Source organism: Ambystoma mexicanum, chromosome 4p (assembly GCF_040938575.1).
Source record: "Ambystoma mexicanum isolate Mex_15411 chromosome 4p, UKY_AmexF1_1, whole genome shotgun sequence".
Taxonomy (NCBI): Eukaryota; Metazoa; Chordata; class Amphibia; order Caudata; family Ambystomatidae; genus Ambystoma; species Ambystoma mexicanum.
The window spans coordinates 192,616,514-192,634,124 of record NC_090927.1 but is presented as its reverse complement, the minus strand read 5'-3'; the positions used below and the strand labels follow the sequence as shown (position 1 = coordinate 192,634,124).

The window sequence follows — 17,611 nt, the reverse complement described above, 5'->3', positions numbered from 1 at the left end:
GCAGTCGTGTGTAGCTTTGGCTGAAGAAGCTCTCCATAATGTAGCACACCGCTGTAAGGAGTTTCCTTCCATTTGGGCTAATTTGCAGAACCACAATGCTTTGCTCATCGGGTTCGGAACTGGAGGTGAACTTCCAGTGATGGCTACTGGGTGGAGCTGTGGCATGTGTGTCTATTTAAAGTTGCACTTATTGAGTGGATTATAAATTTGGTGGCATGCAATGACTACACATGAAAATTTCCCCAAAAATATGGACTTGATTGAATTGTTTTGAAAAATTGCATGGTTTTCATCAATGGGGAGCAAAGTTACTACATTGGAGAACATTTCTGTTGCATCTGCAGCCTGAACCGCCAGAAACATTTTTGGCAAAGTTTTATTATGAGTTGTGGCAATGTCGTCCCGAAAGTGTGCTTTCCCAAATATAAATATTGCCCTAAGTAGTCAAAAAAATATTATCTCCGTTCAGTGGACCCTCTCTGGCCTCTTTGCCTGGTGAACCACAATGGCGCTAAAGTGCCCACCGGGGCAGGCTGCAGTCCAGGTGCCGTGCCACTTTTGGTAGTTTGTTGGTGCCCGGGGCATGGCTGAATGCTATGGTATCTCTCACCCCGTCTTGGGGTTGGTTGGCCTTCATCCGGTCATTGGTTGTCAGGTGTCTTACCCCGCCATGGGGTATGCTATCTCTTACCCCTTCTTGGGTTTGTTTGACTTTTTCCCTGGTTAGGGTCTTCTGATCTCTCACCCTGCCATGAAGTGTTAACGGGTCTTTCCGCCCACCTCCTAGGAACCGCTGAGTACCTTCTGTGTCGTGGTGGCATTCCTTGGAGGAAGCCGTCTCTTGGCTGTTGCAGGACCATGAGCCGGCCTCCTCCGCCTCTACCCATGTCAGTCCATCACACCAGGCTCCTCTTCAGCCCTCGTCTGCCTGGTTCGGTGGTATGGTTTACTGCGGGCGCTGGATCCCCGCCTCTGTTTTGGGCGTTGCTTCTCTATTGACCTGGTCTAACCCATCTGCCACTGAACCGGTTTGGTGCTACGAGAGTTCTGCAGGCTCTTCAGTTCCTTTTCATCTGACACCTTCTGTGTCGGTCCACTACTTGACTCCACCCTCCTGGAGGACATTCTCCTCTCATGGCTCACTCAGCAGGACTTCCACTTCTCGTTTCTTCTCCTCTTTTGTTGCTCTTGCATCATCCTTAAAGTTCAAGGTGAAACGAGATTGGATTTTCCATTCACTTTGTGTTTGGCATAATGATTGTCGGATACAGGGGTCAGAAACCGTGCCAGCCATTTCTAAAGGATCATAGGAGCAATCATACTGCTCAATGTCCACATAGCCAACAAACAAATGGGACTTTTCAAATGATGGAGAATTAATAAAATCCCTTTCTGGGGATTCCTTGTTCACTAAGGTGGAGTCGCCCCAGTCGGAACCCGCTTGTCTTGTCACTTAGGGGTTTAAAGCATAGCGGGCTCATCTTCCTAGTTCCAAAGTGCGTGGCTCCTCCTTGGGGAGTGGGGACAAATTTCCTGCATTCATTGCAGTATTTTGTATTAATGTATTACAGATTGGTGTATCTTCATCACGGATGCGGACCTGATGGCTGGCCCTGCGCGATGTTCACTTGGCCCACTGCCATCCCAAGATGGCTGCCGCCATGTGCTTGCACTTGCAGCCTGCTTTGCTGTTTCATTCCTCTCCAGGCTGCTGGAGGCGAATTGGCTGCTTATTCTATATTAATGGCCAATCAGGGTGAAGCCGGCTCCCCACTAAGGCCCACATGAAGGCCGGTTCCTGTCTAGCCTGTCCGGCCATGGCCGGTGGGCGAGCCACAGCCCTTTCATCTGTGCAGCTGCCCCCATTGCATTCTTCAAGGCTCCCTCTTGCCGTCCTACAAGAATGTCATTTGCGGGTAAGCTTTTGATCTACCAAGTGCATTTTTCATTGACACTTTCTCATTCCCATGCAACCTCTTGCACCACGAGGTGTGCCCTGCCACTCTTGGGGTCTCTCACTGCGGTCCGCTGCTGCAGAGTGGATTCGATGCTCTGTCCGCATTACGCCTTTGTTTCCACTACAACATGCCTTTGACTCCATCATCTTGCACCAGCGCCACACTTTGTACTTTTGGGTCGCCACCATGCTAACTCAGCGTTATGCCACTTTTGCACAGCCCTGCTGCAATGCTTCCTTTTTGGCGTAATCATGCACTTTGCCACATGACTCTGCCAGACTTTGTACAAATTTGCAGGCACATGAGTGTTTGACTTCAAGTTCCATCCTGGGCCTGTACCCTCCCTCTTGGCCTGACGCCACTTTGACTACTGCGGCCCTTGGTGTGAATAATCTTCGAATTGTCTTCCTCTGTACTATCTCTCCCCAGTGTTGTGATTCTGTTATGGTCTTTGTGCACTTTTGTTCTCGAGGCTCTTATACCTATCCTCCCTCTCATTTCTCACCTCGTGTTGCTTTGAGTTGTTGCCCACCGTACCATTGTTGCTGGCTTCCTATTTCTGCTCCCTATGGTTTTGCGCCACTATGCATTCACTGCGTTCTTTCTATTGAACTGCCTGCGTCATCATGTCACTCTCTTCCTTGAGCTGTTCTTCCTACATATACCTGCTTACCTGTTGTAGTCCCTCACCCTAGGCGAGGCAGCCTATGGTTGCGTGTACCCTTTTTGTTCTACATAGTTGATGTAGCCCCTCTCACCTTTCAGTTGGCAGTCCAATTTTTGCACCTTGCACTCTTACCTGATGTCTTGTTGCTTCACTGGATGTCGTGACGTAGCCCCTCAGTCCACGAGGCAAGGCTTTCCCAGTCTGCAGTCACTCTTACCTGATTGTGTCAATTGCATGTCTGATTTTTTCATTAAATGCAGTTTACCCACTTGTTCCTTCACTTTTTACTTGTCTTGCTTTGTACGCCATCTCCTCCCTCCCCAGCACTTCCCTTCCTCCCTTTCCCATTTTCATGTTCAGCACTTGCAAGTTCTAAATCGTCTCACAACCTAGTCAGAGCATTTGTGTTTGTTTCCTCCCTTCTACCCCCTCCTGCACTTCCCCTCCTCTGCCTCTCCCCTGTTCTCATGCTTTAGCAGTTGCACGTACCGAATGCTTCAAGAACGTTTAAGAATGTTTTTGTTTTTGTTTTATTCCTTCTTCCCCATCCCTATTCCCCCATGTTCTGATGCGCCTTAAAACACAATTTTGCTGTATAGTGCATATTACAAATAACCAATAAATAAAATAAAAACTGTATTGCATATGATGGTTGGTGTATGAGTGTATGGTGTATGAGTGTATGGTGTTTAACTGAATTACATAGGGTGTTTGAGTGTGTGGGATATGTGTGGCATATGTCATGTGAGAGTATGCCATATGATTATATGATATATGTGCTTATGCCTTTCTAGTGAATGGCATATGAGCGCATGGCATATGCCTGTATGGCTTATGAATGTATGGCACATGGTGTATGGTGTATACGTGGCAAATGAGCGTTCGGTATGTGGGCATCTGGCATAGGAGTGTCTAGCATATTAGTGTATGGTGTATGAGTGTATACTGTGTGAGTGCATGTCATGTGAGTGTATGTTATGTGAATGTGAGGCATATGAGTGTGTGTGTTGCATATGAGAGTGTGAGGTCTAAATGTGGTCTGCATAGTTGTGTGGCATAAGAGTGTGTGGCATATATGTATGTGCTGTAAGGCTGTGTGCTCTGTAAGAGTGTTTAGGGCTAAAACTGTATGGCATAAGTGTGTGCCAATAGAGACAGCATTTATCACAAACGTGTGTGGCGTAACAGTGTGTGGCATAATAGCATATGGTCTAAGGCCATGTAGCATAAGATTGTGTGGCTTAAGTGTGTGTGGCGGAAAGGTGTGGTGTAAGTCATATGTATAAGTGTCTGACATGTGAGTGTATATCATATATGTAGCATGGAAGTCATATGAAATGCGTATGTGTTTTTATACCTGTAGGAGGCATACAGGAGTTTTAATTCTCACACATGTATGCACTTTACATCTCCTAAAGGTCTCACATACATATGAAAACTCACATCAAAGTCAGTCTTTGTTGTGAGTTTTCATATGTATAGTAGTGTACATGTGGCATACAAAAAGAGTGGATTCCCGTTAGGTCTTTCACCACCAGACTTTATTGGTAGTACATAACCACAATAGTGGGAGGCAGGCTGAACAGTTTCTGTGGCTCAAGATACTTCTAGTATGCTGGATAGGGAAAGGACCTGCTACGGGGAGTGAGTTGTACCATGACCTGAGGGAACAGTTGCCAGTCTTGGGGTGTTAGCCGGGAGCAGGTTCTCCAACAGTGGTCCAGACAGGGACGTCATTCATTTAGGGGTCATCAGGGGTCGCAAGTGCGACCCCTGAGGTCTCCCTTGCTACCCCTGTGGTCTCCCTTGCTACCCCTAAAATAAATGTTTCAAAACTAAAACATTTTCCTTTCTTTCTAAATGCAAACTCCTGGGCTGTGGCCAGTGCCATGTGGCTCTGCTTCTGGAGTGCCTGGCTTTCTTGTTCAGGCCTCTTAATAAAAATGTTTTAAAAAAACAAGGGTTCCACAAGTCTAACACTTTCAGAAGTGACCCTAAATAAGATAGAATAGGAATAACAAATAATTTGTCTTTCTGAAATTCTATACAATAATTGCTAAACTCATTAAATGTTTATTTCAGACACACTTCATGGGGTGAGTCACTGATTTAGACTGCTATTAAACACCTCAAATCAGCCTTTCATCCTTCTGAGGTCGATAAATGAGTACCAACACAGGTTGGGTGATATTGTATGTATATTTGTTCTATATGAAGCGCTTAAGCGTAAGTGCTATATAATAACACATAATTATCATTTGGTCATGGACGTCTGCTTGCATTCACAGTCATTTGGTAATATGGGCCTATACACACTGACCTTAACGCTACATATGCTGACACATTCTTGTACGAAATGTATATCACATTATAGTGATATTGTAACCATATTTTTCGTAGTGTACTTAGGAACAATGCTATGTGATGCAAGATCATGTTCCATCACTTCACGTGATATCACTTCGGGGTGGGGTCAAATGACATCACTTCCTGTGATGTCACCAGAGGTCAAGGGTCGTGTGATGTCACTTCTGCTACCCCTGGCATTTTGGTGAAATGACGCCCCTGGGTCCAGAGGTGGCAAGGGAATGCACAATGGGAGGCAGTGCTTGCAGAAAGAGATGCACGCTGCAACAAGCCACCTGGCAGGTGGTCTGTGATGGTGGGAGCACGTAGCAGGCAAGAAGCAAAGAGAGACGTCTGCTTTCGGGAGCAGCACTAAGATGGTCCCAAAGTGTAGAGCTACCAAACATCACTTGCTATGAAGCAAACTCCCCAGTGCTTCCGGGTAGATTCTGTAAGGCATGCGTTAGCACTGCATCCATCAATACGCTGTCCATCACCTCTGCTGTCTATACGCTGTTCCATCCAATTCCTATCCTTAAAAGCAGGGGGGCGGGGCTCAGTGGCTTGAGGATACTGAATCCTCACAAAAAGTATGAAACATGCATCTCCTATCCGTTTCCTATGTATATAATAAACTTGTGACATGTGATTGTACAGTTCAAATAGAAGATGCACATTCATTGTGCGAAAGCATGAAATAAAGAAAACTATAAAATCTTAAAATTGGCCTCAGTTTCAGAGATTCTTTTACGACAGCAGATTTTGATGAGATCTAGGTGCAGGCAAAACATCTCGAAAAACTAAGCAGCCAAATACGAGATGATTGGGCCAAACAATGTGTTTTATCCTATGGGAAAACCCCATGATAGAAAGTGTTCAAAATACAATTAAAACACATTCTGTTAACTATTCTGAAATGTTTCCATGTGAGGGGGGGATGCCTCGAAAATTTACTCTGACAATGCTTCTGAATTTTCTATGGAAAGGTTCAAATGTTATAATGATAATGATGTGTTATTTATATAGTGTCTTAATCCAAAGCGCTTTACAGAGCACATATTTACATACAATATCACCCACCGAAATTGCTACTCATTTATCGACCTCGGAAGGATGAAAGGCTGAGTTGGTCTTGCCGGGATTCGAATCTGTGACCTGCAGATCACTCTCAGATTGCAGCAGCGAGCGCTCAACCCGCTGAGCTATCTTACCGCCGATTATTAGGGAATATTATTTTCTGAAACCCAACAGATAATTTGACTTAACTTTAACTATGATATGCATAGCTTACATGTAATGTTACATCAAAGGTTACATAGGGAAAATGAAAAAATGATTTCGCTATATTCACCAGCTCTGGCAAGCGTCTGATAGTGCCTGATCCAATTAAGCACGGCAAATGTCAAAATGCATGGAATGGTTCGGAAGTTATGAGTAGTGTAGAAATATGCATTTTTCCACAAAGGAGATCCCCATATAGAAAATGAATGCTCAGAACACGATTTTTCAAAATGGTCCGACTTGATGGTTCTCATGACCTCATACTGTTTACTTGACTCTAGTGTAAACACTTTTAAAAATCGATTCAGCCGAACAGGAGACATAAACTCCAGAAAAAACACAAAATGTGTCTATATGTTTAAATGTGCAGTATAAAAAAGCTAAAAAACATTGAAATATATGCAAGACATTTCCTATAACAGCGAAGTTAACTTCAAGATGTACCCTTTACCAAGTCCCATTCTAACTAAAATGACTACAAGGAATCACTTGCAAAAATGTGTAGAAATTTTAGAGATATAAAACACCTTCAAATATATACGATAGGAACATTCAGGTCACAGTGTACCTTTTATTATGAAGCACAATTCCAAATACATTACTTTGAGGAATCACTTGTGTAAAAATATATGAACTGTAAAGCGTTGGCAAAGCCAATACATTTGCCCTTTGTAGTTGTTAATTGTCAAATGGCCACATATGTAATTGCTATCCCCAATCAGTTGTGCACAAATTTAGGAAAAAACAAACATTGTCAAAACAAGTAAAGTCGGAAGTGTTAGTAATCGAGATTTAAAAAAGGTTTAGAAATAAAATTGAGAAAAACAAAAGCTAAGGTTACTTATACAACTAAAAATTTACTTCTACAAACATTGGAAATATCCGCATTAAGGTTGATCATATTATTTAACATAAAAGTAACATTAATAGTAAACATAACATAAAATAAAAAATAAATTAAAACCAACACGCTGGAACTTTGACTCACACTCATAAATAACAACCAAAAAGCAATATCATCACATAACTATACCTTGACAGCACATAGGAAAATACACACCACACATGCAATCAATTTGAAAAATACACAATATCATGTAACCAATGTAAAAAATGTACACCTTTTATTAAATTACCTCAAAACATACACTCACAATCACAAATGATATTAAATAACTCCAGCACATACACCCACAATTACTACAATCACTAGCTCACAAAATCTTCATATCAATGTTCATGCCAGATACCAACTACCATTCACACTCTAAGAACAAACACACACAACAGAAATGGTCCAGCAAAACACAAAACATATTAACTCATGAACACATTTATACATTAACACCAATCCAAAAATAGAGGGTATGTTAATTTTCCAATAATGTTGGTTTTAATGTCGCTTTATTTTAAGTTATTTTAATTTATGTTCACTGTTAATGGTATTTATGTTTAATAATATGTTAAACCTTACCATTCATATTTCCATGTGTAAACTTTACTTTTTAGTTAGACAGTAACCTTAACATTTTAATACATATTTTCTCAATGTGTATATATAGTTAAGAAACAGTTAAGTTGAAACAGTTCAGCATAACTAAACCCTTGAAATTCCATGAAAATAACTTTAGTTGTAGTAACATTAAGGTGATGGTATAACACAACAAATCCCTTCAAATTCGGCAAGTGTTGGAAGCTACATCATGTTAACCCTGAGCTGCTTCCCCATTGTCAGCCCATTAGCACACTAATGACATCATAGATGACACTGCAGAGGATATCACTTATTACATCTTCAATTACATCAATGGAACCTAGAGCATACTTAAGATAGTCATATCTTGTCAGAATGCCAAGAGAATGGCCATCGACTAGACCCCAGTCCCTGACAAGCCACCCAGAATTACCACTGGGACTGTCGTGTGGCCAGGTCCAGTGGCCACTTTACCCCCATAGTGGGTCCATGGGCCACTGGCACTGGCCTATAGCCAAGGCCACTGCCACACTGTCAAGGTATGCCCCAGGCCCTGGCAGACCACCTAAAGTAGCCAGTGGGCCTGGCCTGTGGCCAGGCACAGTCACCACTTTAGCCTAATAAGGGGTCCTTGGTATATTATATCTCTGTTATCATGCATTACGCAAACACTTGTACAACATGTTTGTGATATGTATTACAATTGACCCTTCATCTCTTCTAGTCTGGCCAGGCAGAGGGTTAGCAGCAAAGCAAGGCAGACAGTTAGTGCTTGTAAAGCAGTGCTCATGCAGAGCACACTATAGGCTACAAGGGATGTGTGATATTTTACAATTTCACTGTCTCAAATGTCATAGTATTGGCCATTATATTTAATAGATTCCACAAAAATGCCAAAAACTAAAATAAAATGTAATCAGTAGACTTGCTGTAAATGAATTCTAAAAAAATGGGTGTTCGGAAGAGAATTGCTTGGCATGTCCGTGCTGGACTGCCATTGGGCAGGACAAAGACTGCTATGTAGTGGACATTTCTCTTCTGTGAAAGGATGGTGAGCTAAAGACTCTGGTTGAGACTCAAACCCGGGATATAGGCTGGTAGAGATAAGCTCCCAGAACCCCCCTTACGTATGCATATTAAGAAGCTTTGGGTTTTCACCCTAAGTTACAAATACAAGTTACTAGGGCATTCCAAATGTGGAACCTTTGTTCACTGTTCTTAGAGATGCACAGCTCCACCTCACTGACCAGGCTTACCTAGGGCGAAACACGTGTCTGGGGTTGCTGTTGGTACTCTTGTTCAGAAGAGAATTGCCAGGAATGTCGGTGCTGGACTGCCCTAGGGCAGGAGAAAGACTGATATGTAGTGGAAATTTCTCTTCTGTGAAAGGATGTTGAGCTAAAGACTCTGGTTGAGACTCAAACCCGGGATGTAGGCTGGTAGAGAGAAGCTCCCAGAACCCCCTTACTTATGCATATTAAGAAGCTTTGGGTTTTCACCCTAAATTACTAGGGCATTCCAAATGTGTAACCCTTGTTCACTGTTCTTAGAGATGCACAGCTCCACCTCACTGACCAGGCTTACCTAGGGCGAAACACGTGTCTGGGGTTTCTGTTGGTACTCTTGTTCAGAAGAGAATTGCCCGGCATTTCGGGCAGAACGAAGACTGATATGTAGTGGAAATTTCTCTTCTGTGAAAGGATGGTGAGCTAAAGACTGGTTGAGACTCAAACCCGGGATATAGGCCGGTAGAGAGAAACGTCCAGATCACCCCTTACTTATGTTTTAAAACCACACCATTGCTAAATTTGAAGTCAGGAAAGGAGCTGTTGATGAACATTTTGTAAGAACACGAAGTGAAATGTTTTGAAGTAGTTTGCTAACAAAAGCTGTAATGGAAGCCTATCTGCACTGTTTTCAAACACAGTGGAAAATTCAAGTAAATAGTCCAAAAAGAGTTTTGCCTACATTTTGCTCATATAAATCCTGCACATTTACTTTGCCATGATTTATTTTCAACAAACGAATTGTAAACTCGTGTTTAGAGCTTTTCGCTCATTTTGTAGATACAAAATGTTTTTTTCTGATGCATTTTTTTGTGCTTATAGTTTTATTAAAAACTTGAGCGCGACATGTAGTGTACAATTGCAATCATGACTAAAATAAAAACAACTCGAAAAAAGCATGGATTTTATTTTTTCAATAATTTCATCGTGCGAGAAAATCATTATTTCCACAGTTTCATGTAGGGAAAATTATTAATCACCCCTAGTTTTCGCACCTTTATTGTTGGTAGAAAGAAAGCTAAAACCAAACTAAACATTGTAGAAAGCGTCTCACTTAATGCCCAGCCTGTTGGGCTCCAGTGGATAGATGGGAGTATACTGGCATCATCAACGCCCAGCTGCCCACCCTATGCTGTGGACTAGGGTACATAGGAGGCTCGTGCTGCATAGCACCTATGAAACTCGCCTGTCCCTCCCACATCACAAAGGCGCAGTTTGTGAATACAGGATTAGCATGTTGTGACAAGGTGGCAGGTAAACTGTGTGCTGTCCATCTTCGACATGCCACCAACTCTTCTCTGCGATCCAACTGATATTAAGATTAGTTGACATTATTTGTTCTAAAGTATTTGCTGGCGTGTACAAGAGTTTGGCATAATATGGACAGAACTCTGCAATTGTTGAACAGAGGATAGCACAGGGGCAACGCGCTGGTCTTGGAAGCAAGACCCCACAGAGGTGTGAGCCCCGGATCCGTGCTTAGAAACCAAACTCGGGTATGGTATGAGGCGCGTTATAAAAAAACAATAAAACAATAAAATAATACAAATTCAACCCTCGTTGCTGTTGGAGACATCAGAATAAGAAGAACTTAAAAAAAAATAGCAAGAAAGCGAGAAACGGTCATGCATCTTACCATTAACGATGCCTTCTTTTGCCTTATCACCACCATTCAAGGTGACCCCGTCTTTCTTCTGAGTCTGCAATAACAAACCCATGATTTAGATGCACTCAAATAATTCCAGACTTTCTCTAACACATGAAGGCGGTGAATACAGACATACATTGATGCATGGAAGAGGTTTCCATAACTGCAACACCAATGATCTGCTAAGGCAAGCTGTGCATAGAGGTGGGCGCCAAGAAGCTGTCATTTATTAAATGAATAGATCCCTCCCATCATCAATGGTGGATACCAGAACAATAACATTGACAATAGAACCACCGATATACCATGACCCAGGGGGCAAACACAGCAAGATCATCCTAACTACAAGGCGGCCTTAAAAGCAGCTAGTAACTGAAGGATTCAGTATATTTTGTTTCGGGTTTCGGGTAAGGGCTGATTGAACTGTCAGGTGCACCTGTGCATATCACTAGAGATGGCCTGCTCACTCCCCAACTAAGGCAGGATCAGCCAAGCCCTTAGGGCAGTGCTGGAAGGGCCGGTCTGAACGAGCCAGTGTTCTTGCCTAGTGTCGGCCGCTTCGAGGACTATGCAGCTGGAAGGCTTCAACAATGTTACTTGCTCAATGGGCTTTAAAAGGCACACGTTCCCCAAAAAACAGGCACGGGGTACTACTCAGTTTGTACTAAAAATTCCTTATCTAAAGTATGTTAATATGGGCCAATTTATTTTGGTGCCAGCTACCTTTTGTCCAGTCCCGCCCGGGCCTCAAGTCTCATTCCCTCAAGTTTCAAGCTTCAGGAACACCCTCTGGATTAAGGCAGGGCACACACACACTCTTCTACATCACCATCATCCTCAACCACTCTGCTAAGTTTGGCAGTGCTGACTATCCTCCTGCTTTTCACACTTTCTCGCCTTTGCTTTGAGGGCTCTGCTCTCACATGCGCTGCCTCCTACTTGACCAAGTATTTGTTTTCATCTCATCGAGGAATGGCACCTCCTCTGCCACTCCCCACCCATTAGCAGTTCCCAAAGGACCAGCCCTCAGTGCCCTCATCTTGACACTCTGCACCTCCACTCTGTCAGCTGCTCTGCACCTTTGGCTTTTCCCATCATCCCTTTGCCAACGGATACCCAAACCTTATTCTCTCTCCCGCCTTCATCCCATAGTCAGCTAATCACATGGATGTATACTAATTGACCATTTCACAACTGATCCCAGGATGTATGCTAATTGACCATTTCACAGTTGAACGTGAAATGAAGATCAATTACGACATATATGTGGGGGGAGACCCCTCGCAACCCCCACCCAATCCAAAAAACCCCGCAACCTCCTACCCAATCCCATTATATGATTCAATACCCCAAGCCCACCCCACACATATATATAAAAGTAAAATAAAGGTAAAGATCAATTGTGCAGAAGTTCAATTAGGACCACTAATAATTAGGTCAATTAGGACAAAAGGTCAATTGTAAAAGGTCAATTTGGGTAAAACCAATCATATCTCTAACTAGCCATCCATCATCTGCCACTGGAGAGCTTTCCTATCCTGAATCTTAATTTCTTTAAAGAATAAATAAATGGTTGTTCCTACCATCTCCAATCCTATTACCACCAGATTTCCTCAAAACATCCGCCAAAGGTCGCAGCCTGCAGGTCTGCTTTGACAGCCACAGTAAACCTCAACAGTACATCTAATCTATGGCCTCATCAGTCAGATGTACCCTACTTAACGTCCCCAAAAATCCGCCCCACCCCCCCTTCTCTCTCGGAAAGCCTTGATCTCCACTCTTAGTAGACATGACTACAGCTCCAGCCTTGTTGTGGGAATACCCCTCTATTATCCTCCACAGTGCTCAATGATGCCACCTGCACCCTCTTCAATCTCCCACGTCCCTCACCACCTCCACAACTCGTCTCAACACAGGATGGCTCTCTATGCATGTGTGGTCCTGTTTCCGGGCTTTCGGTCTATCTATCCATGCGATGGCCCCTCCTTAACTTCTCCTCCTTCACCGCTGCTTGAGAACTGCAAGCTCAAGCACTCTTCAGCATTTCTGGTACCTGCCCACACTCTGCTGCCTCCTACGACTTATTGTTTTTTTTGTTACATTTATTTCAGTGCAAAAAAGCCCTGAGGCATCTAGGCCCTAGTGACAGAGAGTGCATGTATAATTGTATAAGAGCTTACAGCGTAATGAATACCAATGTAGATACCTCAGAAGTACAAAACCAGCAGAAGGACAAATCAAGTAGGTCCGCACAACTGGGAAAGCCTGGCCTCATGGTACGGGGGGCTACACCTGAAGTACAAAACCAGCATAAGGACAAAACCAGTAGGTGCGCACAACCGGGAAAGCCTTGCTTCATGGTACGGGAGGCTACACCAGAAGTACAAAACCAGCATAAGGACAAACCAGTAGGTGCACACAACTGGGAAAGCCTCACCTCATGTTAGAGGGGGCTACAACAGAAGTACAAACCAGCATAAGGATGTAATCAGTAGATGCGCACAACTAGGAAAGCCTCGCCTCATGGTATGGGGGGGTTACAAAAGAAGTACAAAACCTGCATAATGACAAAACCAGTAGGTGAGCACAACTGGGAACGACTCGCCTTATGGTATGGGGGGCTACACAAGAAGTACAAAACCTGCATAAGGACAAAACCAGTAGGTGCGCACAACTGGGAAAGCCTTGCCTCATGGTACAGGGGGCTACAGCAGGAGTACAAAACCTGCATAAGGACAAAACCAGTAGGTCTGCACAACTGGGAATGCCTCTCCTCGTGGTACGGGGGACTAGACCAGGAGTACAAAACCAGCATAAGGACAAAACCAGTAGTTGTGCACAACTGGAAAAGCCTTGCCTCATGGTACGGGGGGCTACACAAGAAGTGCAAAACCTGCATAAGGACAAAACCAGTAGGTGTGCACAACTGGGAAAGCCTAGCCTTGCCTCATGGTACAGGGGGCTACACCAGAAGTACAGAACCAGCATAAGGACAAAATCAGTAGGTGTGCACAACATTGAAAGCCTCGCCTCATGGAGGGGGGCTACACCAGAAGTACAAAACCAGCATAAGGACAAAACAAGTAGGTCCGCACAACTGGGAAAGCCTGGCCTCATGGTACGGGGGTCTACACCAGAAGTACAAAACCAGCATAAGGACAAAACCAGTAGGTGCGCACAACCGGGAAAGCCTCGCCTCATGGTATAGGAGGCTACACCAGAAGTACAAAACCAGCATAAGGACAAAATCAGTAGGTGTGCACAACCTCGAAAGCCTCGCCTCATGGAGGGGGGCTACACCAGAAGTACAAAACCAGCATAAGGACAAAACAAGTAGGTCTGCACAACTGGGAAAGCCTTGCCTCATGGTACAGGGGGCTACACCAGAAGTACAAAACCAGCATAAGGGCAAAACAAGTAGGTCCGCACAACTGGGAAAGCCTGGCCTCATGGTACAGGGGGCTACACCAGAAGTACAAAACCAGCATAAGGACAAAACCAGTAGGTGCACACAACTGGGAACGCCTCACCACAATATGCAAATCAGGCATGCTCCTGAAACCAATGAGAGGAGTGCAGCCAGAAATGCTAGGCCATACCCCCTCTGCATTTTGGATAACTGCTTTCATTCATGATTGAGAGCTCTGCAGATGCCTCCCTTCTCCCCTCCTTATTATTGAACCCTTTCTTGTATTATTATAATTGTTCTTTTATAATACACTGAATACCTACCAGTTTCTAGGTTTCGGGATTAAATCCTGTGTTGCTATGTGCTGTCAAGACACAAGAGTTGCCCCTGAGCTATCCTTTCCTTTACTCCACTTTTCTCACCATGTCACATCTATAACCTCGGTGCCTCAGACCAGGGCTCAAGCGGGGGGACTCAGTCCCCCCCCCCAGGTAAAAAGAGAAACATTCAATGTCCTTATTGAATTTATGCATTAATGTCGACCTTGGGGATCAAACCACAGTCGGCAGATTTGTCGGCCGGACACTTCACGAAAATACCCTCTCTGGGGGGAGGGGGGTGTGGGGGGGGGGGGGGGGGGTGTGTGTGTGTGTGTGTGTGTGTGTGTGTGTGTGTGTGTGTGTGTGTGTGTGTGTGTGTGTGTGTGTGTGTGTGTGTGTGTGTGTGTGTGTGTGTGTGTGTGTGTGTGTGTGTGTGTGTGTGTGTGTGTGTGTGTGTGTGTGTGTGTGTGTGTGTGTGTGTGTGTGTGTGTGTGTGTGTGTGTGTGTGTGTGTGTGTGTGTGTGTGTGTGTGTGTGTGTGTGTGTGTGTGTGTGTGTGTGTGTGTGTGTGTGTGTGTGTGTGTGTGTGTGTTGAAAGGCAAATGCCATTCGTCCTGTTCAATTTGCGTGGTTTTGCAAAGCCAATGTAATGAAATTTGCATATTTCACCACGATATGCTAATTTCTGGAGATGTCACATCCCATCGTGTTTGTTGCAGAGTCCCCCCACTTAAATTTGTACGACTTGACCCCTGCCTCAGACCAATAATAAATTAAATCATGCATCTGCCCGAGTTTAAAGATAAACCAGTCATGTATAAATACATTCTTTACGCTGTCTTTCAGGGCGCCTTCCAGCACTTTGGGGTATTGAGCCTGCACATCCCCTGCCGTCGAGGGCTGTTCACCTACCGCATCGCCAACGAAGCTCTCGGTCTCCTCAAATCGCCCAAAATGTGATGACCTTATGTGTCCTAGGAGCGGTAATCCTGGATCGCTTCACGTGTGACACCGGTGCATGGCTCCAAGCCGCCTCCAAGCCGGGTATGTTGTTTCAGGATCACTAAGGTGACCGCAGTTAAGTCAGAGCATCTCACCTGTCGACGCTACAATGCACATGTTTTTATTTTGTCTTCTGGCGCACTTCCTGAGCTTGAAGCAATTGAATATCCCTCAGAATTTGGGATTGGTCAGGTAAATGCAGGCTCAGATTTCGGAAGGACGTCTGCTAGTGGTACCATGCCATGTGCTATTGATATCTCTTAGCAACTGACTCAGTCCTTGAACCAGACATTTTTATCTTGTGTCTACTATAACGCTGTAATCTTATGATGTGGAATTTGAGGTAGTCTGCAAACATCTGAGCCATTGAATAGAGGACACAGTAAAAGTTATCAAATGTAGGAACCCCAGAAGCTGAAAATAGCTTGCCTAGTGTTGGTATTAAAGAGACAGCTGCTATGGAGGGAATGCCTTGAGGTTCTAGGAAGCTTGAGTAGGTATTGTTGGCCACCAGGATATAGGACCCTCGCCTTTAAAGGCCAAAAGAAATAATCAACTTCTTCTCATGTACCTGTCAAGAGCAGAGAAAGGGAAGGGGTTCAGGTCCGACATGACTCGTGCCACTTGGACAGTCATGGCGTTATCTGAGGGCCAACCAACGTGTGCACTGTCAGAATCCATACATTTTACCTCCTCTGGTGATTATCAGTCGCAATTCCTTAATGCCTTTCATTAGCCACGTATACCAGCAGTTGGTGTAATTGGGAGGGGAACTACCAGTTGACATGCTCAAAAAAATGAAAAACAGGTGCTTTTGACAACTCTGCCTGAATCACTTTCAATTTCGGAGCTCCTCAACATGGTAATATGTCCTTTCATCGACCGCAACTTTTACAAGGTTTTTTTTAATGAAGAGTTTTTGCAGGAAAAAACGTTTTGAAATTGTTTTGGGGGTGGGAAAGGGCATATAAAGGGTTGTGGGTGGGGGGGTCAAGGATAACAAAAAATAGGTATAGAATTGGGGGTTTGGGTGCGGAATCCCACCAAAAAATAACATTAAAAAATGTGTTGAAAAAATTAGATTTATTTTTTTGGCAAGAACTCTTTGTAAAAACACCCGTCATAAAAACAGGTATCGATGAAATAACACAGAACCCTCAACATTGACTACACGTGTTCTAGTCTTGCTACAGGTGTTCTAGTCTCTCATTTCATGGTATGCCACCACCTCTGCATGTGGACCACAGACGCGAATAATAATGGGGTCTTGTTTGTCTTGTTATTTCCATCAGTTCCTCCAGTGGGTGGAGAGAGGACCTGCACCGTGAACTTTAGAGCTGCTGGCGTGGATCTTGCACTGACAGAATTTTCAAGTGGTTGGAATGAGAAAAAGAAATCAACTGGGCTGTGACCTTTTCCGAGCCTGTGGATGATATTGAATATATATACCTGAATGTACAAACCTCACCATTGGAATCTTGGGGGCGTTTTGGGATGTGGATGTCTGTAGATAGTGGTGAGGGTTTGCTTTGTGATGCAATCACTGCTCATCTGTCCGACTCCTCCTGCTCCTCATCAAACTGCACCACAGTAACCCGTAGACTGATGGGGCAGGAATCAGCAACCAGTTCATGGCAAAGCCCCGAGTCCGAATAGGACAGGCATGCTGATCCCACAATCATTTGCTCAGTTCTATTGAATGCCTTATGGCACTGAGACGTTCACGCATAATCATCACCCAGTTTCATGAGGTCTCTAAGGGGAGCACTGATGAAGGCAAAATACTGGATGCATCTTGCATAGTAACTTGCCAGTCCAAGAAATTACCACGACTATGAAAACTGTGAAAACTGTGCAGGGGCTGGTTTTTACCGCTTCAACCACCTTGGGATCTAGTCCTGTTGGATCCCCTCAGCCTAGCTGGTCTCTTTGGCCCAGTCCTTGCGTGGTTTTCTTCCTTTCTTTCAGATAGAGCACAAACCCTATCTCTTTTTCCTTTTTGTTTGGCCCCTGTTTCTCTTTCCTGTGGTGTTCCCCAGGGCTCTGCTTTGTCCCCTATTCTTTTTAATGTATATATGCAGCCGCTGGTAGGTCTCATTCAACTCCCACGGCTCCTGGTGCTACTCATACACAGATTCTAGTCCAGCTGAATCTTATGTAAATTGACACGTCATCTCAGTTTATGAGTTGGTTTGGAGTTCCACACGGCCATCATTATAAA

At 44.1% G+C, this 17,611-nt stretch overlaps 1 protein-coding gene across 1 annotated transcript in view; it reads right to left on the bottom strand.

Moving 5' to 3' along the window:
* Positions 1–17,611, bottom strand: part of LOC138453129 (uncharacterized) — a 411,581-nt gene that overhangs the window by 134,209 nt on the left and 259,761 nt on the right. The window contains exon 4 of the mRNA XM_069605687.1: positions 10,649–10,712. Within this exon, the coding sequence (XP_069461788.1) occupies positions 10,649–10,712 (64 nt within the window). The remainder of the gene's footprint in view (positions 1–10,648; positions 10,713–17,611) is intronic.